This window comes from Dermochelys coriacea, chromosome 6 (genome assembly GCF_009764565.3).
Source record: "Dermochelys coriacea isolate rDerCor1 chromosome 6, rDerCor1.pri.v4, whole genome shotgun sequence".
NCBI classification, from domain to species: Eukaryota; Metazoa; Chordata; order Testudines; family Dermochelyidae; genus Dermochelys; species Dermochelys coriacea.
The window spans coordinates 9,240,693-9,262,122 of NC_050073.1; the positions used below are offsets into that span (position 1 = coordinate 9,240,693).

Sequence of the window (21,430 nt, forward strand, 5' to 3'; positions counted from 1 at the left end):
TCATGGAGGAAGCCTTTTATTTGTTAATACAAGAATAAAAATTCTGCAATAAATACCATCTAATAAATAATATTTCCAAATAAATAAATATTAATATAGACAAACCAAGAAAAACACAACCCGGTGGGGGAATGTGTGTGTGTGGGGGGAAGAAGGGCAGGGTCACAGGCCCTTAACCCTGATCCCACACCTGGAGCATGGGCAGGGGGGTGGGCAGCAGGGCCTACGTCAGGTAAAGAGCCCCCACAACTGCCCAAATGCTACGTCTGCGACAATGTAAACTTTAAGGAAATGCTGCATGTGTCATGGCATGAGAGGGCAAAGGGATATTGCCCCACCCCTTCTTGGTTTAGCTCCCCTGCTTTCCTGGTCCTCATGGGTGTTTTGTCAGGAGGTGGGGCCAAAAGATGCATCAGCATTGCAATTGGAGAAGCTCCAGAGGTCTGCTTTCAAACCCTGCCCCTATTTTGGACCCCAACCTTTCCTCTTCCAAATCCCGCCCCTTCCTGGTTTGGACCCCAACCTTTCCTGGTTCAACATCTGCCCCTTCCAGTTTTGGACCTCAATTTTTTCTGTTTCATTCCCCCTCCCCCTTCCTGTTTTAGATCCCCAGACTTTCCTGTTTCACACCCTGATCCTTCCTATTTCTAGTCCCTCTTGCCCCACGATGCTGCGGTGTCATGGGGTGAGATTGCCCCATTTGCAGGCGTGACCGAAGGGCTGGCGCTGGTGGCATTGCCCATCTCAGCTCCTGCCCCCAGCCATGAGGGAAGTGATGCATGGAGCGCAGAGCTGGAAGCACCCAAGGAGACATGGAGGCCAGGCTGCAGGCCAGTGTCAGGGGCTCTGAACCTGAGGAAAGGCTGGATGAGTCCAGGTCTCTGTGCATGAGAGAAGGGGTGGGGGATTGCAGCAGGGGAGGGGGATGCGGAGGAAGAATTGGATCAAACCAGAGGTACAGAGTATGACGCAGCGAGAGACAAAGCCAGACAAGGCTTAGGGCTGCCCATGGTAAATGGACAGTGCTGACCGCTGCCCGGAGCACATGGGGGTGGGGTTTATTGTTGCTCTGGGTGAAAGGGGAGGGGGTTTATTGCTGTCCACATCTGGGGGTGGGGCTTATTGCTGCTCTGGGCTGTACTGGGGGAAGGAGGGTTATTTCCCTGTTTTGGAAAGCAAATAGGTCCCTTGCTGGAGAATAAGGAAAAGGGGGGGGGAGGATGAGGCCGTGCGGCATGGCATCACAGATGGGAAGGAGGCTGGGAACCATGGAAGGGAGGGAGAGGGGTAAGGGGTGGGAGGCACAGTGGGGCCTGGGTTTGGAAGATCTGAGGGGAGGTGAAAGTCAGCAGCCCCTTATCTTGAGGCACAGCATGATGACTGGAGTGGGAGTGGAGTGGGAGGGGGCAGATGCCCCGCACCTCGAGGCACAGCATGGTGATGGTGTGTGGGGGGCAAGGGTCAGAAACCCCGCGCCTCGAGGCGCAGCACGAGGGCGGCGGGCGGCACCTTCTTCTTGAGGCGGTTGAAGTCCTTGGCGGAGCGCCACAGCCAAGTCTGCAGCTCCTTGAGCAGCCAGAAGTCATCCATCTTCTTGAGGAAGTCGTTGTGGGGGCTAGTGGCACCTGGCCCCTGGGCCCAGGTGGGGTCGGCGCTGCCCAGCGGGCTGGGCAGTGGGTAGCCCAGCGAGGACATGACGCTGGCAATGCTCACCACCAGGCCCTGCAGGCTGGTGCAGAAGTGGCCCAGGTTCTTGCGCAGCTCGGCCTTGGCCACCTGCCCATCCATGCCGCGCAGGTAGCACAGCAGGTGCGTGTAGGCCCGGTAATTGGCTGCCAGCCGGGCATTGTCATTCAGGCTGCGCCACAACTCAAAGTCTACAGTGGCACTAGGCACCATCTCGGCCCTGGTCATCCGGGGAGGGTTGAAGTCTGGCTCATTGAAGGGGGGGCCAAGGTAATTCAGCTGCAGCGGGTGAGAGGGGAGAGAGGTCGTTAGATTCACCCAGACAGAACCCAATGCGACCCTCGGACACTCCTGCTGGGGTCAGGCTGACCCGAGGACGGCCAGAGACTCCGAGGGGATCAGCAAGGGGACACCCCAGCTGCCACTTGGCCATCCTAAGTGGCCCCAAGGAGACGTCCAGCAGAGGAGGCATGGGAACAAATCCCTCTTGGGAGAGGGTGGGGGTAAAGGGGAGGCACTGGAAGGGGCCAGTGATACTCAAGAGCTCAGCCCTGTCCATTGCTGGAAGGAGACCCTCAGTCACGGGGCATAGTGCAGCTGGGTGAGGCTGGGAGCGACCGGGGGCACGTGTGGCCGTTAGCCCTGGCCCTGCAGCTTCGGGATGGAGTGCTGCCTGGAGGAGTACATGGTGAGTAGGTCTGACTCGACCTCTCTCCCAAGTCCATGGGCTCCCTAAACCCCTCAGCTGGTGGCTTCTAGCCCAGGAGGGCATGGCTTCTTCTCCCGGCATAACTGGCTGCCAAGTGGGTGCCCACGGTGAGAACAGACACGGGGGGCCTGTCCCTGGCCAGGTGCAGGGGACAGGAGGCTGGGGTCTCAGTGGGCTGTGGCTCTGGAGTGAATACCATAACAGGCTTTGGCCCATGCACCAAAGGGCCCAGTGCCAGTCCCTGCATGAAAGAGGATGTGGGAGGAGGGATAAAGGTCTGTGGGACCAGAGCCCCTCAGCCCCACAGCCAGAGAGTATTGCCAACCAAGGCAGGGGCATGGAGTCAGGGAATCCCTGTGGGGGGCAGGGGAGGAGATAATGGGGGCTGGAGAGGGAACACTGGCACCAAAATGCCATGAGGCGGGGGAAGCACTGCTGGGCCTTGTGGGTAGTAAGTCTTGGGGACTGTGGCCCCTGGGAAGGGCTGCCTCTGCCCCGTCATGAGCTGTGGAATTTCCTGTGCCCCCTGGCGCGGGCGAGGACACTTCAGAGCATGGCGGGCTGCTCTCAAGAATTCCTCCAGGGATGATAGAGGGAAGGGGGGGCTCTGTCTCGCAGGTGAGGCCCTAATGACAGGGCTGGGAAGCGGCAGGAGGAACCGGCTGTCGGCCCCAGGGATGAGGTAATTTATGGGCGGCTGAGTGGGGAAGTGGAGGTGAACCAAGGCCATCGGAGTGCACTGGAGAGGGGGGTCCAGGTATGCCCCCTTTCCCCCCCAGACAGTGAAAGAGGGGGCAAGGGGCATGTTCACCGCCTGGGCCATTGCACAGGATGGAGAACAATGCCAGGCTGGGGAAACTAGTCAGCCCCAGCACCCCCCCACATGGACTCACACTGATCCCCCTCCTCCCCCCACGCAGACACACACTAACTCCTCACAGAAATGCTGAACACCATGCCCCAGACACACGCTGACCCCCCCCATACACAAACAGATGCTGACCCCCCTCACCCCATGCAGACACATGCTGACTCCCACCCTCAACCTACGCAGACCCACACTGACCCCCCACCTCATGCAAACACACACTGACCCCCCTCACCCCAGGCAGACACATGCTGACCCTCCTCGCCCCATACGCTGACCCCCCCACCCCACACAGACACACGCTGACCTCCACATACTCATTCTCACATGTACATTTCACATGAGTGCACATTCTCACTCTCAGGTACTTCCACACTCCATACACATATGCAGTGACAAACACTCCAACATGCATGCCCAGTGTCTCTCACACATACATCCCACACATACTCATCCTGCATACCTGCGTATTCTCACTCCCACATCTGCACAGTGACACACACGCATGCCCCCACTCACCCCCATACACACAGCACACCCACACACATACTGACACACCACACACACTGACATACACCAACACATACCGACATGCACAGCCACACACACATGCTGTCACACATACAGCCCCACACACAGGCACACCCCCACACACATAGTGACACACATGCCCATTTTCACCCTCAACACACATGCTCGCTCTCTCACACATGCGTGCTAACATGCCTCCACACATGCCAATTCCCATACCTATTCTCCAAACTGCTATCCTCCTGCCTCCCCACACCCAGGGATTCCCCGTCCCCCAGGATGGCATGGGGAGCAGCCCCCGCAGCAGGGGAGCCCTAGCAGGCATTCAGGGAGAATCAGGGAGCGGAAGGGAGGTGTGTCACCGCTGCGGGTGGGGCGGCACGGGCACCTGAACAATCTGACAAGCTCCGGAGATGAATTAATTTCCTCAGTGTTGCCCGGAGGCGAATGGAGACGTCTCTCCCCATCCCTTGCGCAAGCCTACGCGGAAGCTGGTGGGGGCGCAGAGACAAGGTGAGCACCCTGGGATGGGGGAGGTGATGGGAGCAAAGGGGGAGACATACACAGAGGTGTGTTGAGGGGGGCAGACACAGAGTGAGCTGGAGGGAAAGCAGAGACTGAAGAGCACTAACATGCACTGACATGTGAACATGAGAGCAGGGAGCATGCCTCACACATGTGACCAGAAGGAGAGAGGTGAAACAGACACACAAGCCGGGTTTGCCCCTGCTGAGTGCCCCCCAACCCTAGAAGAAAGGGGAGCTTTAGCAAAGGCCAAGGACACCTCCAGGGTGCAGGCAGCTGATAAGGGATGTCATGGGATCGGGTCCTACACTGGGGCTGCTGGGTTGGATTAGCCACTGGAGAACTCAAACAGCCCTAGACTTAAGGCCAGAAGGGGCCACTGAGATCATCGAGTTGGATTTCTTGCATAACCCAGGCCATAGAGCCATCCTCGGGGATTCCTGTCTCCAGCCCAGAACTGCTGCACTAGAGCAGATCCTTTAGAAAGAGCCCCACTGTGACAAGAAAGAATCCAGGGAGAGGAACCTGCTCGCTATGCCCTATGGGAAGCTTCCCCAAAGGATGGCACATTGCTTAGAGTCTGGTGGTGACCTACTGAACAATTGTATCAGTGTCCAAAAATGGCTTTTCATCCCAGATATGGATATTTTCACCCTCTAATGTTCATTTTTTCAAAATTTTCCATTTTTCATTAACCCCCCCCCCCCCCGCATGAACATTTGAGGTTGGGTTTTTAAAGGTTTTCCTCGCTCACCTGCATTTTCTATGTCAAAATGGAAACACAATGAAAGGAGGAGGGGGAAATCGAACATTTTCCAACCCAAACATTTTTGAGAAAAATGTGTGAAGAATTTGGAATAAAAAACGAAAGTGCTGCTGAGTGAGACTTACTGTGCAATTGCCAATAGTATTCACAGAACCTCTGAAAGGGTTGCGCCTCGTTCCCAGTTTGAGCGTTGCCGACTTCTGCCTTTGCTAGTTTAAAGAGCCCTCCCCCATCAGTATCATCTTCCCATCTAGGTACTTACTGACCAGGGTTAAACAAACCCAGTAGATAAATACCATTACGCAGACTTTCCCAGAGTTCGCCTCATTCTTGTCGCTCTTTCCTGAACCCCGTCCAGTTTTTCTGATATGGTCACCAGAACCAGACACGCTGTTCCTGTAATGGCCTCACTAATGCCACATACAGAGGTAACACCACTTCCCTGCTCCCACTGGACATTCCCCTGCTTGTGCATCCAAGGATCACATGAGCTATAGCATTGTACTGGGAACTCATGTTTGTTTGGTTATCTACCATGACCCCCTAGTCCTTTTCATTCCAAGACACAGTCCCTCCTCCAGTATGCATGACTGACATCTAGGAACAAAGAATGTATGTTCTTGCATTTGACTCTGTTAAAACACACCTTGTTCACACGGGCCCAGTTTACCAAGCAATCCAAATCAATCTGTCCAACTAACCTGTCACCATCAGAATTTACCACTGCCAATTTTGGTGTTATGTGCTAACTTTATTACCAGTGATTTTGTATATTCTTCCAGATCAATGATAAAAACATTGAATGGCTTTGGGCCAAGAGGGGATCCCTGCAGGGCCCCAACAGAAACACCCCTATTGGATGAGGATTCCCCAGTTATAATTAATTTTTCAGCTCTATCAGTTAGCCAGTTTCTAATCCATTTAATATGGGCTAGGCTGATTCTGCACAGTACTGTTTAATCAGATTATCCTGCGGGAATAAGCCAAATGCCTTACAGATACCAACGTATGTTACAGCAGCACAGTTATCTTCATTTATCAAATTTGTGATTGCAACAAAAAACAGGATATCAGGTTTGTCTGACAAGCTCTATTTTCCAAAACACAGCTCCCTGGCATTCATCATGGTACCACCCTTTAATTCTTTGTTGTATCCCATTTAAGCCTTTCCATGATTTTGGCTGGGATTGGTGTCAGGATAACTGGCCTATAGTTACCCAGGGCTTCTTATAACCCATTGCCACAAAACTCTAGAGAGGAAAGGGAAATCTACAGGTCAGGGTGGACAATATCCATGGGAAGTTTTGGCATTGGGCATTGCCAGGGAGATGAGGCTAGAAGGGCCTATAAGTCTGATCCAGTGTGGTAGGGATACAAGGCTTGACAGGCCCAAGGATCTGATTTGGCCCAGCATGGAGGAAGGAGATACAGATTGGATGGGCTTGTGGGTCTGGCCTGCCAGAGCGGGGCAGAGAGGGATACCAGGCTTGATAGGCCCGTGGGTCTGGTGCGGGCGGTGTCCCCCGTTGCCATGGTTGGGTGCCTGTTCTGTGCGTGGTGGAGCGTGGCCCAGCTGGGGCGTCTCCCAGGCGAGTTCTGACACACGGGCCTCACCTCACCCCATGGAGAGACAGCACAACAGAGTGTAAACAGTGGGAGACTCCCCCGGTGCCCCAGGACAGGGAGGGGGCATGATGCAGGGCATCCTGCCAGGGCTAGAGCCACACAGCGGGGAGGGTGTAAGCTCGGAGATATGTATGACAGTGCAGGGGCAGGTGGGTGCAGACAGGGAGAGTGGGAGCCCCAGCTCCCCAAAAGGGGATGTCGGTGGGGGTCTGTGTGTGTGGAGAACTGAGCCCAGAATAGAGAGGGGGCTGGGGAGGAGGGACAGAGACCCCCAATCAGGGAGAGGCAGAGGATTTGCAGCTCCTTCCTCCACTCCAAGAGCTGCCTTCTGACTCAACCCCCAGACCACATCAGTATGATGCAGAGCCGGATCCTGTAACAGAACATGCCTCAGCCATTTGTCATCCCTGCTCCCTTGTGTGCCACGGGGTGGGGTGGGGGGGAGATTGAGTTACAACCCCCCCAGTTCCCCTGCGGTGGGAGAATCACTTTTGGGAGCCTGTCATTTACCAAGACCCCCCAAGGAGGACAGAAAGGAATCAATCCTCCCTCACCCCTCTGGGGAGACATCTAAGTTGGGGGTGGGAGGAGGAGAGAGAGTGCCCAGGAGGCATGGGTGTGAGAAAGGGGCAGGAGAAATGAGCGGGAGAGCTGAGGACAGGCAGGGATGGGTGAGGAAAGGGGAGATGGGGTCACAGGGCTGTGCCCTGCTCCATAGCCCTCCCTGTACTCACATAGGTGCCGGCGAGCGTGCGCAGCTGGTGTTCCAGATACCTGGTGAGGTCGTAGGTCTTCTGGATGGACTGGCCGGCGCCCACCTCGTCTGTGCTGTTCAGGGCGGGGACCGCGGGCAGGTTCCAGAGTGCGGCGCACAGGAAGGCAAAGATCCCCCAAGAATCTCCTGCAGCGAACACAATGACCAGCTCAGGGGGCTCTTTGACACAGGCCAGGGCAGAGCCTACCTCTGTTGAGCCCCGCCCGCCCCAGCAGGGGGCGCTGGGACATTGGGGAAGAGGAGGAGCCCTGTGACTGCCCAGACCTGCCCTGCGCAGCAGGGGGTACTGTGACACTAGAGAGAGGTTTCAGAGTAGCAGCTACTCGCAAACCTGTCATTATGCAAGGCACTGAATTTAGCCGTATAGAGTGGAAATCTGTCAACCTAGAGAGAGGGTGGTGCTTCCTCTACCCAGCTCCATCCTTCCCAGCAGGGGTTGCTGTGACATTGGGGAGGAGGAAGAACCTATGGCTGCCTAGTCCCACCCTCTCCAGCAGGAGGTGCTGTGACATGAATGTGTCTCTGGAGCTGTCACCCCATTGTTCTGCCCAGGGCTGTGTTCAGGTTGGGTCTGAAAGTGCTCTGGCTGGCGGTAGAGGAGAGGCAGATGGGGTGCACTCTCTGGGGCCATCCAGGCCAGTTCCCCAGCCCAGCACCCCGGGGAAGCAGGATGTATGTCTCTCACAATCTCCTCCCCGCCACCTTGAATGGCCTCCAGCCCCAGCTGCTCAGCCAGGTATTTTTATGGGTGTCTCACACACCTGTTTCAAATGAGCCATAAAGCCTGTAGAGCACTCAGGGAAGAGCTGGGAGCAAGAGGCAGATGCTATGGGTGTCAGGGAGTCGAGGCCCAGCTAGTCTAAAAGGCCTTTTCAGGTGTGCCTGGCTGTCTCCAATCCCCGCCACCTGCCCAGTCCAGGTTTGAATATCTCTGCTGGGTCCCAAACCCCAAGGGAAAGGGTGGGACAGAGGGTTCAGAGCTGGAGGTAAAGGCCTCTCTTACTGCTTCAGAATGTGTGATTTGGTTTAATGCTCAGCTAAACGTGGGCTCAGGGCCCATTGGAGACGTGGGGTGGTGGGTGCTGCAGGGCCCATCGGGAGCTCAGCAGCTGTCAGGGATTCAGGGTGGTTAGAGCTCTTGGGGCTTTAAGGCGTAGGGAGCTGTCAAGGTTTGTAGGCTTAGAGGTTCAAGAGCATGGTGATTTCAGTCTCCAGAACCATGCAGCGTTCCAGTGTCTCACTGCAGCTCCGCTGGGCTTGGCAGGAAGGAGCTGTAAAGGGAGACACACCTGCGTAGGCTGCTGGCTCTTGGCCATGGAGGGGACATGCCCATTACTTGTGCTGGTGCGTGAATCCTGCTCAGGAAGGTGATTCTCACCTGCAATGAATCACCTATGACACACAAAGCCCAGGCCCTGGCCACTTGCATGCTTCATTAAAGAGCATCCCGCAGCACTTTGCCTTACTCAGGGTGTTCACGCTGTGTCCTGGACCAATCCCAACCTGGGCAATTCCATTCTGCCTCCCTACACCTCTTGTACTTCTTCTGGAGATGGCCTCTCCTAGACAGCATCACAGTTGATAAACAGCTCCAAGCCCCACTCTAGAGGAGGCTGCATCTCAGCACTGCATGAGTAATCCCTGTTTATACAGCTGCTGGGCCCCAACCCAGAGGTGGCTACATCTTGGCACCAAACAAGGGATCCCTGTATAAACAGCTGCTGCATCCTCCCAGAGGCAGCTGCATCTCAGTTATTTTAACTAAGCCAGGACCAGCCAGCACTCCATGGACAATATGGCTACTCTCAACATGACAGCATCAGTGGGTATAGCACTTGGATCCTCCTACTGATGAAGTCCAAGTGTCGGCCACTGAGCTAATGGAGAATCTCCATTTGCTATTAGAAGTACAGTGCCTATGACACACAGCTGAACAGTTCCAATTCAGACCAGCAGATGGCAACAGTCTCATACACCCCTGGCTCATGACTGTGCTGACATGCAATTTGCCCCTGTACTTTTAAACAGGGAGTGATGGAAATAGAGTCAAATGAATCGGAAATGACATCAGGCAGTGACTTCATAGCATGAGATCTCTCCTTGCCCCAATGCCCCTGCAAAGCAATCAATAGGCTAGCAGCTTGCTAATGAGTTATGGTAAACTCCATACTGACTGGCTGAGGCCTCTCTGATGTCACAGCCTCCCCACACATTAACAACAGAAACATGCTGGACATGTTGTAAAACAGCAACTGGAATTTAACTAATTGGAGGGAGTGAAGGGTGAGGGCAGGGAAGGCTGGGGGTGGCAGGCAGCAAACAGGCCCCTTCCGTCCTGCCCCGCTGCCTCACCTCCCTTTCATCCCCTCTGCACCCTGCCAGCAGCTTGGGGGCCGGAATGCACTCCTGCCAACTCTTAATTGAAAAAGTGTGTCACGCTTGCAGAGCTATTTTCCAGAGCTGGGGTTGGCAGAGCCCACAGATTTCTAACCCAGTGTGGGGAGGGGCAAGACAGCAAGGGCCAGGCCAAGAGCCAGGTCAAGGAGTCACCTGCCAGGGGGTTCTGTTTTCACAGCCTCCCTTCTTCTCTGGCCTCCCCTCACCCTCTGCTCCCTGCACCATTCCTCTCCCACCTCCTTCCCTGGTTTCCTCTCCCGCTTGGCCCCTCCCCTGTTCCCCATCACCCTCCTCCCCCCATCCTTCCCTTCCCTCTCCTTCCCACCCCCCAGCCCCCTGCAGTGAACCTTCTGGCAGCCCTTCCCTGCCTGTTTGGCAGGGCAGAGCGAGTGCTGGAACATGGGCCCAGAGTGGAGTTGGCCCCAATTCAGGGGAGGAAACAGGCAGCCCATTAAAGCGAGGTGTCACATGTTCCCTCACCTGGGTCACTTGGCCTGTGCAGTCACTGCGCTTTCCCTTTAAGAGCCCAGTCTGCTTAGCTGCCTGGGAGGCACAGACCCAAATGCTGCAGCCAGCACCTTCCCTAGTGTTGTGCATATGTGTGTGGGGGAGGACATGTGCTCCTACCTTGGTGCTGACCAGCCAGGGAACCATCAGGAGAGCTGACTAAAGGGCCCAGCTAGCCTGGCGTTGCCCCACCCCTGATACACTGTGAGAGACCAATGTGTCCATCTACTCTGCTGTCCCTCAACCCGCGGCTGTACCAGATCACACCAGGGCTTGTCTAGTCCCCATCCCTCACTCTGCCATGCTGGATCAGAGCAATAAGCCTCCTAGATCAGTACCCCATGCCCATTCCCTCTTACATTGGATCAGACAATGGGCTTGTAGCTCAGTGTCCCCTTTCCTACCAAGCCCATGCTCCCACAGGAAGTCTGTGGCAGAGTGAGGAATTGAACCCACCACCTCTCATGGGTTTCAGCCTATGGGTGCAATCACAAGCCCAGCCTTCCCTCTTAAATCACAGAACCAAATCCAACTCTCTCAGGTAGTCTATTCTTCACAGCCGGTGGTAAACCCTTCCTTCCTATTCCCTGATCCTCTTAGCAACTTTTGAACAGAGGGAACAGCTTTTCACACCATGCACACTTAGCCTGTGGCACTCCCTGCTGTGAGGTGTTACTGGAACTAAGAGCTCAGCAGGATTCATAAAAAGGTTGTGCATTTCTAGGGAGAATGAGAACACCCAATTAGAACAGCAATGATTCAAAATAGCCAAGAGCTTTGGGAGAGACCAAACCTCTCCTGCCACAGGGCAAAGCCCACCCCCAGCTAATGGGAGCTAGAGACTACACTGGTGGGCATGTTATCCCATAACTCCCCACCCTGGGGTTTCCTGAAGCTCCCTTAAAAGCAGGTGATATGGAGCACTGTCAAAGATGGAATACCAGGCTAGATGTGCCCCTGCTCTGATAACTGCTCTGTCTTTACACATCTCAGAGGCACCCCAGGATTCCACACAAGATCCAGAGAGGGAGCTTTATTGTTAAGCCTTTCCAAGGACTCAGTGAGGCTAGAGAGGGCTCCATTATCCTGCCCACTCCCAACAGCCAGGCTGCTGTGTCCCACTCCTACTCCTAAGCAGGTTTCAGAGTAGCAGCCGTGTTAGTCTGTATTCGCAAAAAAGAAAAGGAGTATTTGTGGCACCTTAGAGACTAACAAATTTATTTGAGCATAAGCTTTCGTGAGCTACAGCTCACTTCAAATTATGCTCAAATAAATTTGTTAGTCTCTAAGGTGCCACAAGTACTCCTTTTCTTTTTTACTCCTAAGCAGGGGTCTCTTCTCTTTCCCATGGGAGTGCTAACAGGGTCCCTGCTCTGTCAATCCTGGAGTCTGGGGTGATGCAGACCCTCCTCACTAACATTGTTTTGTGAGTGGTGCAGCCGTGTCACTCTTGGTAAGGTCATCAGCTCCTAGGATTTATTGCCCTCAACAACTCCAGCTGTTCTACTGCCTGCTGTCTCCAGAGCAGGGCCCCTCTCTTGCTCCCCAGACTCCACATTTAACAACACTTTGCCTTTCAACAGCACTGTCCAGACCGCAAGAGCCCAAGGGGCAGGGATGGAGGATGTGAGAGGCCTCTTTAGAAAGGAGTGTAGCTTCAGAAATCCCATGAGTCAGCCAGTCAGGATCATTTATGCCCCCTCTTACAAACAGGGGGACATAGGCACACAAAGGGGAAGGGACTTGCCCCAGGTCACACAATGGCAGAGCTTGGCGAGAATCCAGGAGTCCTGCTGCCTAGTTTGGTGCCCTACCCTTTCTCTCCTTCTGCCTACGTAGTAACATGCAAGGTAGGTAGATTGCCTTCAACTGCCCTCTATCCTGAGTGGGACCTCATGGTCTTGACTCTGCCTTTATGTCTCTTTACCTTCCTGTTTTAGAAGACTGGGGACCCACATTGAACACTGAGGGTCCATCTACACTGCATTTAAAAAAGCAGGACAGCAAGTCTTAGAGCCCAGGTCTACAGACTTGGGCTTGCACTACAGTGCTAAAAAGTGCTGTGTAGACATGGTGGCTCAGGCTGGAGTTCAGGTTCTGAAGCACAGGGAGGGGAGTGGGCCTCAGAACCTGAGCTCTGTAAGGAAGGCCCGTCAGCTTTGTTAGGACAAGACCATAAAGATGGGGGCTCCTCATGGGGGGAAAATGCATTTACCATGCCCTTAAGGAACACGGAGACTGTTCTGGGAGAGAAGATGGTTTGTTTTTAACAGAAAAATGATGAGTAGATACTGTGCCATAGGGAGGTGAAGTCCTGGGAATTAGGGGGTAGAAGATGCTCTAGGACTGCAAGGACCCCAGTTCATGATGGAGTGAGCCCTTTACCTGCAGCCAGATGGCAATAGTTTTCATTTGAGGATGGATCCCTTTCCTGGATTGTAAGAGAATGGCTTGAGCCCTCCGAGAATCGAAACAGTCCACACTGGTCAGCAGGTCATCTACCCTTCACGTTGCTAGGGGAGCCTCTGTGGGTTGGGATGCAGACTCCTCCCTTGCAGTTGATTCAGGAGGCCTGAGGACAGAGGCAAGCAGATAAGGTTACTTCTTGGTCAGCGATCTGCAATGCGATCTGGACAACAGTGCTGATGAGGCCAGAAAAAGGCTCTTAATATAACATTGGCTCTGTCCAATCTGCTCTCCCTTATGACTCTGGGGATCAGAGGAGGAGGAGCCAAGATGTGGAGAAGATTGAGGCTCCAGTCCAGCAGAAACTGTGTGAGAGAGATGTTGTTCCTGTGTGCTCTTGAGCAGTACACTTGGCATTTAGTGTATTGCTGAGATGTGAAGAGGTCTATTACCAGGTGATCCCATCTGTGAAATAATGCTCTGGCCATGGCTGGTTTCAAGGACTGCTCACGTTGATCCCGAGAGCTCCTGCTGAGCAGGTCCTCCTCCATGTTCCCCTTGCCAGAGAGAAGAAGAGCCGCATACTGTCCTTATGTACCTCTTGAGGTTTCTGTGGTCTAGGTTGGGTCTCAGATCATTGCTCTTCTTGGAGATCAGAATATCCCTTGATGATCTGCGGGATGTCTATGGCTCACTTCCTGAGAAGGGAATCCAGCTCTTCCAACAGGAGACTCTGGTGAGACAGGTGCCTGAAGAGGGAGGGAAGAGGGGGAGGTGGCCTGGTGCAGAACTGGATGGAATACGAGTTGTAGATGATGTCTAGTACTCAGAGAGTGGAAGTAATCATGCACCAGGCATGGTGGAAGGAGGAGAAAAAAAGTCAGAAGAGAGGGAATGAGGAGGGACAAAGGACTGGAGATGTGATGTATGCAGCTCTTGACTGCACCATCAGAGCTGCAGCTTAGAGGCTGATTCTGGGGGCTGAGGATGTGTGGTGAGGAATCCTGCTTCAGTGCTGCTGAGGCTGTTGGCCAGAGCACATTTTGGAGGCAGATGATACAACCTTTGGGACCATGTCCCTTGGTGTGGTGAGGGAACCTGTCTTTGGAAGAGACCAGGGCCTCGTCAGTTCTGTCACTCAAGAGGTCCATGCCTTCAAAGGCAGGTCTTTGATTTTCCCTCGAGATGCAGGTGTTAGGCCATTGTACCTCAGCAAGGAGTACCTCCTGAGAACCATTCCTGTGATTGTTCTTGCTTTGGTGTCTGAGATATCATGACCTCTCCAAGTGACAAAGGAGCAACTATGTGACCCTTGGGGTAAGTTTGCTGTTAGTTTGTGTCAGATGATAAGACTGGGGTCGAGAACAAGGGTAATGGTGCCCGGTACAGAGTAGGTGTTGAGACTGGCGCCTTCTGCATTAGTGCCAAGGCTACTGAGGCCTTAGTAGGCAGTTCCAAGTTTGTCACTTTAGAGTGAACTGCCCCCAGTGACAGTGAGTGAAGGATTCACACCACAAAGGGGCTGAGAAGATTCCCATCTTGAGCCTATGATTCAAGGCAGTGCTAAAGCTGAAGTGGCAGTGTGTGTATTGGGTTCCCGTGTCAGAAGAGTGCAGCTCAGAAGCTGGTCTCGATATTCCAAGGGGTCCATCAAGGGTATCAGGCTGCAGGCACTGAAAAGCCAGAGGAGCCTCCAATATCTCTGCTGTCTATCGTGGGGAGTGAAGGCATGACAGACTGTACATGAAGTTACCCAGTGGGTTTCACCATGGCATAGGAGGCACCAGATGTGGGTGTTTGTCTCCGGTATAATTGCTGGACAAGAGGCACGTCTCTTGAAGTTGTTGTGGGGCCCGACATAGCCCCAGTGAGGGACAAGGGAAGGGCTATCACCACTGGAATCACCTATACTACACTAAAAGTTAGCTGTTTACGAGGAAACATCAAGCTAGGGTTAGAGAGCCTCTAGCCCGAATTCCTTTAGCTCATTGCCTCAGTCCTTCGCTGCCACCACAGTGAAGGGTACATGCCTTTACACAGAGTAGATGACATCACTCTCATACGAGATATCGCATGCACCCTCCTGTAGACACGGCTTTTCTGGGCGGTTCCAAAGCTGGACACCAAGGGCACTCAGCCCCACAAATGGGAAAGACAGAGGCCCTCAAAGAACCTGCCCAAGGAGAAATTTAGGTTTGATTATGTCTGGATTTATAAAGGAAGTGGAGCAGAGTTAGCTGGAAGTAGCTCACTAGTCCTGACCTAACCATGACCCTTTTCCCCTGATCTAGACAAATCCTTAGTGGTTTGCAGGTGGGATTAGGCCCCTTAAACACATTCACCCCACCTAACACAGCAGCAGAAGCTCTTATGACCCCAGAGATATCCGATCCTTTGGTCTGCGCTCTCGGCCTCGCTGACATCCAGTTCCATAGGCTAACTGCATTGTTTAACAGAGTCATCACTCTGTAGTAATGCAAGGGTAGGAAATGGCCTCTGGAAATGACTCCTCAGGCCCCGCTGCCCTCCCCTGGATCTCCTGATCCCTAAGGATGTGGGTTGGGCCTTGCTGTGTTCTCGTACCTGCCCATTGGCTGCTGCTATGGTTGCTCTTGCTTCTCCTTCTGGGCAGTGACTCTAGCAGTGGAGCCCTCAGCAGCCTCTGTGCTGCTTCCAAGGATTCATTCCCTCCTGCTCCCCTTCAGCCTGCTTCTTGCAAACATCAGCAGTCTGTTCTGCTCCCCTCTTGGCCACTTGCTTTCACCGGGCCATTGCGGGTAACACTATTCCTGCCAGCACGTCAGACTCAATTACACAGCAGTGCAGTCGCTGTGAACCAGCGACTCCCTGACCTGACCCAGCTGGGTTACTTAGAACTCAGTCCAGAGCAGCTTCTCCTCCCAGCTGCTCCAGAACGAGAGACACAGAAACAATCCTTTATATGGTCTTGAGAAAGCATTTCTCCAAGGCCAGTCCCGACGGGACGCCTGGGCGGGTTATATTTGGGTACTCCGAGTCACCTACTATTAACGCTGCAGCAGACTTTGTTACCTTCTTAATCTCAACATCCCTGCATTCCTCGTCTGTGGTGAGGAAGGCTCCAGGTTCTTTCATTAGCACCTTGCAAGGCTCTACAGACGTGTCAGTCCTAGCACACTACCCCCAACTACCCCAGCCCTGGGTTCCCCTCACCCCTAGCTCTGCCAGTGCATCTCAACCCTGACACGCAGCCCCCTGCTGTCCTAATCCTGGGCTCCCCACTCCCTCTGCTGGCTCTCCTCAACCCTGACACAGCCCTCTCTTTTCCTATAAACAATTTTAACTTTCATTAAAAGACAAAAGGTCCTGTGCAGGATGTTCTTGGGGTCAAGGTGGGGGAAAACAGTTTTGTTTATGGAGCTGCCATCTTAGGCCATAGTCAGACAAAGGAAACAAGATCTGAGCAGAGGGAGGCACCAACCTCCGCTCCCTGTGACCAGCCAGTGTAGGTGGTGGCTTCAAGTCCTGTTCTAAAATAGGGGGGTGGGGCTGAGAGCTGTACAGAGGGGAATCTCTGGGGGGGATGCACACTGGGGCTGGGGGATTCCCACACTACAGGGCGTCACTGGTGGGTAAAGAGGGTGACACTGGCCAGCTCCAGAAAGGGGAGGCCCTGGGGAATATTGGCTGGAGATGCAGAAGCAGAGCCCCCTTTGGCGCCTGCTCTCTGCATGTCAGTCCAGGGTAGGGCTGGGTGTGCAGGATGTGGATGGTAGAGGACATGATGGACAGGGGAGATCAGTGCCAGGCTGGGCCCATGGATGGATTGATCCTGACAAATATTTACAGAGGTACAGAGAGAGCAGCCCAGCTTGAGGTGATTAAGGAGCCACAGACTAAACAGACCTCACTAATGTGACAGGGGGAAGCAGGGAGAATCTACTGTAATGCCCTTGAACCTGATCCTATAGTATGCAGGGAGGGAGGGTCTCTCTGGGGCATGGTGGGGGTGCTCATGGGGGGAGCAGTGTGGGGGAAGGGGATCTCTCTGGCTCAGGGTCCCAAAGGGGGAATAATGTGTGGGGAGGTGGGGGGCTCTGGGGCAGGGTGGGGGTTCCCATGAGGGGAGCAGTGCGTGGGGAGATGGCATCTCTTTGAGGCAGGTTGTGGGGATGGCGGAGGGCCTTGGCAGGGCAAACAGGTGTCAGTAGGGTCAGGCAAATTCTATGCATCCCAGCCCTGGCCTCAGCCCCCTGCTACTCCCTTCATGGAGAGGCATCCAGGCCAGGTTGAGATGAGTCCCAACAGAGCAGGATGGGATGGGATGACACATGGAATGCCCACGGGAGTCTGAGATGTGCAGGAAGCAGGGAAAAGTCCCCTGGTAAGGAATGTGGACACCATGTCAGGACCTGTCAGCTGGAATACCAATGCTAGCAGGGGTAAGAAGTGGTACTGGATAGCCAGGGGCCCGAAGTCATACTGACCCCAGCTCAGAAAGGGGTCTGAGTCATATTGGGAATGATGTGGGAGCCCAACTTGGGAGGGAGGAGTCATGCTGAGGCACAATGAGAGACCTTGACTCGGGGGGGAAGGGCTATGAGTTGTATTGGGAGGCAAGAGGAAACCCCAACATGGAGAGAACCCAGGAGGAATACTGAGAAGTAAGAGGGGAGATTCCAACTCGAGGCAGGTCTGGGAGCTATACCAGACTGCTAGGGGGGATCCCTTATTCGGGGATGGCCAGAGAGCCCTGCCAAGGAATGAGGGGGAATCCTGACTTGGGGAGGGCTTGGGAGGCTTACGAGGGTGTGAGGGGGGGACCCCAAATCAGCGACGGGCTGAGAGCTATCCCAGGGATGAGAGGCGACCCCAGCTTGGGGAGGGACTAGGAGATGTCCTGAAGTCAAGGGGAGTACTGAGACTCAGGAAGAGGCTGGGAGCCACTCCAGAGGTGAGGGGGGACCCCTACTTGGAAGGGAGTTGTGAGCTGTCTCCAGGGGTTGAGGGGAGACCCCAACTTGGGAAGGAGATTGCAGCTGTTCCGGGCGAAGGGGAGAGACCCTAATATAGGGAGGGCCTGGGAGTGGCCCACAATGACCTTTGCAGAGGCCTGCAGGAAACCGCAGCCTGGGATCCCGTCATCTCCCCTGACGTCAGGGGCAGGTTATGAAAGACAAACCAATTAGCCTGTTATTTTATAAAGGTCACGTCTTGTTTCCAAGATGTTTCCCGTCCAACTGGCACCTCGCTCAGCAGCCGAGGGAGCTGCCTTCCCCAGACTCCACTTCCCATCACAGCTCCAGGAATCTCCCCGTCATATCTCCCGTGGTGGGGGCGACAATGCTGATGCCCCTCAACCCTGACTCACAGCCTGCCTTTGCTCCCCTCCCCCACAGTTCTGCTGACGCCCCATAATTATGACTCACAGCCACCCAACTATTCCAGGCCCCCACCCCCTGCTTCACTAATGCCTCTAAATCCTGCTTCACAGCCCCTCAGCTATCCCAGACCTAGACAATTCCCCATCCCCACCCCAACAGCTCTGCCAATGCCCCTCACTCCTGACCCACAGGCCAACAGCCATACCAACTCTAGGCTCCCCCCCACATAGCTCAATAGATGCCCCATAATCCTGACTTGCAGCCCCCCTGCTACTGCAATTCTTCTGTACCCCAGCAGCTGGGAGTATTTGGCTGCCCTACTGGTGGAAGTACCGGGATGGTTATTACAGATGGAAGCTATGTGATGCCCTTTCACGTCAGATTTCACAGTCAAATATGCAAAGAGATTAAGAAACAAACTACTAGTCAAGCTCCAATGACCTGGGCATCTGGGAAGGGACTCCCCCTGCTAGCACCAGTCCATCTGGCTGTGCCTGCTCTGTAATGGGACACCTTCACACTGCTCCCCCCCCCATGGGACCTTGCCCCAAAGAGATCCCTCACTCTGCCCCTCACACTGCTCCCCCCATGGGACCCTGCCTCAAAGAGACCCCTCACTCTGCCCCCACACTGCTCCCCCTGTGGGAGCCTGCCCCCAAATATGGGAGGCAGGATCCTGCACTGGAAGCTGTGAGGAAAGTAAAGCTCCCTCTACACTAAGCACATTGGGCCAGGAGTGAGCAAATCCACATTGGTTGGCTGGGGTCTTCTCTAGTGCTGGCAAGTTAAGGTGCTTTATGCAAGGACTGCTCCCCCTAGGTGATGGGGAGAGCTCCTCTGGGTGTGTGTAGGCCTGGGAGCGCACCAGCGGGTTGTGTATGTGCGTACCCTGCCTGTGCAAGTGTGTGCGGGGGAGCTCTTCACTGGGGTGGGGTGGGGTTGCTGTGAGGGAAGTGCTAATGTGTAACTCCCCCTCCCTCCTGTGTTTGCTTTGGCCCAGTCCACGGTGGTGTGAGCCCCAGCACAGAACTTTATGGCCCATTTTGACACATTTTCCTGCTTGCTGCATGAAGGAGGGCTGCACAGACAGGGCTGGGACAAGACCCTGCGCCCACTGCAGGGTCAGGTTTCTAGAACTTGCCTTGCATGGTGAGAGCAACATTTACGCCTGCTGCCTTCCAACCCAAATAAAAACACAGTGAGATGGAAGGAGACAGAGCTGGTGAGGGGGATGGAGAGAGAGGGAATGGGAAAGAAAGAGAAAGAACCAAGGCAGTAAAACAGAAGAGTGAGAAAGAGGGGATGGGGAGAAGCTCCTCCACTGGGGGTCACAGTTCCCACCCAAATCACTTCTAGGGTATGTCTACAGTGCAATTAGACACCTGCAGTTGGCCTGTGCTGACTTTGGATCAGGCCAAGGGGCTGTTTAATTGCAGTGCAGATGTTCTGGTTCAGGCTGCAGCACGAGCTCTGGGACCCTCCCATCTTGCAGGGTTCTAGATGCTGGGCTCCAGCCCAAATCTGAAAGTCTATACCTTAAACAGCCCCTTAGCCTGAGCCCTGCAAGCCCAAGTCAGCTGGCATGGGACAAGCACAGGTTTTAATTGCAGTGTAGATGTACCCCTCCAGACGTCCTGGGGCCAAGCTGCAGGTCTATGCCAAAGGGGAAAGGGGTAGGCCTAGGGCTAGTGGGAGGGATGGCATTATGCTTGGGGCTGGTGCTGGCATTAAGAATAGATTTGGGGTTAGAAGTCGGATTGAGGGGGAATGAGAGTGAATGTGGTTAGGGATGGGTTCAGAGGAGGTTTGGGGTGAGAGCAGGGAGGAAAACTGAATAGGATGGGACAATCATTGGGGATAGGGTGGAGGTGACATTGTGCTTAGGGTTGGATTATAGGTGAGTGTTAGGGTGCAGATGAAGCTGTTGCTTGGATTTAGGGAAGCACTGTGGGAGGGCCTGGGTGTAGGTGAGTGTTAGGGTGCAGATGAAGCTGTTGGCTGGCTTTAGAGTATAGGGAAGCACTGGGGAAGGATCAGGGTGATTAGGGTTGGGTTTCAGTGAAAGTGTTGGTTAGATTTCTGGCCTAGTTAAGGGTTAGGATGTCGGCTGGAGCAAGGGTTAAAGTATTGGTAGTGGGAGGGAGTTGGAGGTGGGCTTAAGGAAATATGAGGGTTAGATGATGTGTGGGATTGGCTGCAGGGTAGGGTATTGGTTGGGGTGGGATTGAGGTCAGAGTTAGGGAAGATTAGGGTTGTGTTCGCATTTGGGGTGAGGGTTAGGACACTGGTTGCAGTTAGGATGTGGGCTGGAAGGAATCAGGGTGAGGCTTAGGGTTAGGTTTCAGGTGAGGGTGAGAATGAGATCAAGGCATGAGCTTGGCTCAGGAGTAGGTTAGCGTTAGGCTGTGGGTTGGGGTTGGCTGACAGTTAAGTGTGAGCTGGGGTGACAGCTAGAGTTGGGGTATTGTGGCTACGGATTTAGGTATTGGTAAGCATCGCGGGACATTAGGGCAGTGGCTGGGGTTAGGATGTCGTGGAGGGAGGGAGTTAAGTTAGGTTGTAGGTAGGGGCTGGAGTGTCAGTTGGGGTTAGAATGAAGGTCCATGATCAGGTGGGGTTCGAGTTAGGGGGTTGCCTGGGGTTAGGTTTACACATCATGACTGTCTCTGCATCTGCTTGTTACCCCTGATCATGTTTCAGGCTGAGAGAGCAGGAAAGGCTGGAAGTGACCATGTGTGTGTGTGGGGCCCCTGGAGTCTCTTGCTCTTCGAAATGAGAGGCTCATTTGTATAAATAATAAAGGCTTCACGGATGTGCAGAAAACGGCTTGTGAAATTAACCAGACAATGGCTGTGCTTTCCAGGGATTTTTCAGTTCTGAGGTAAGCTGTGTCGCGGCAGGCGAGAGGAAGAGAGATGGGAGAGGGATGTAGGGTTAGACATAGAGGGATGGGGAACAGAGAGAGGAATGAGATAGTAGAGGAATGGACATACAGAGGGGAGAAAGAATGAGAGCTTGGCCTTGTCTAAACAGGAAAGTCACACCAGAGTAACTTTCCATAGATCAGGGAGAGTGAGACTCAGTATACAACTGGAGGACAAAACCATGATCACAAGAAAATAAGAATGGCCATACTGGCCGTCTAGCCCAGTATAATGTCTGCGGACAATGGCCAGTGCCAGATGCTTCAGAGGGAAAGAACAAAACAAGGCAATTATCAAGTGAGCGATCCCCTGTTGTCCAGTGCCAGCTTCAGGCAGTCAGATGTTTA

The 21,430-nt window shown here is 54.0% G+C and overlaps 1 protein-coding gene across 3 annotated transcripts in view; it reads right to left on the reverse strand.

The window, feature by feature from the left end:
* CLCF1 (cardiotrophin like cytokine factor 1) overlaps positions 1 to 21,430 on the reverse strand; it is a 36,536-nt gene continuing 15,106 nt past the window's right edge. The window contains exons 1-4 of one of the 3 annotated variants that reach the window (XM_043516870.1): positions 7,871 to 8,180; positions 7,751 to 7,780; positions 7,446 to 7,612; positions 1 to 1,965 (exon numbers count right to left, since the gene is read on the reverse strand). In XM_043516870.1, the coding sequence (XP_043372805.1) occupies positions 1,462 to 1,965; positions 7,446 to 7,612; positions 7,751 to 7,780; positions 7,871 to 7,934 (765 nt within the window). In that variant the 5' untranslated portion in view covers positions 7,935 to 8,180 and the 3' untranslated portion in view covers positions 1 to 1,461. Of the gene's footprint in view, positions 1,966 to 7,445; positions 7,781 to 7,870; positions 8,183 to 21,430 lie in introns of those variants that run through there. The other 2 variants (XM_043516869.1, XM_038406579.2) reach the window with 2 other exon arrangements.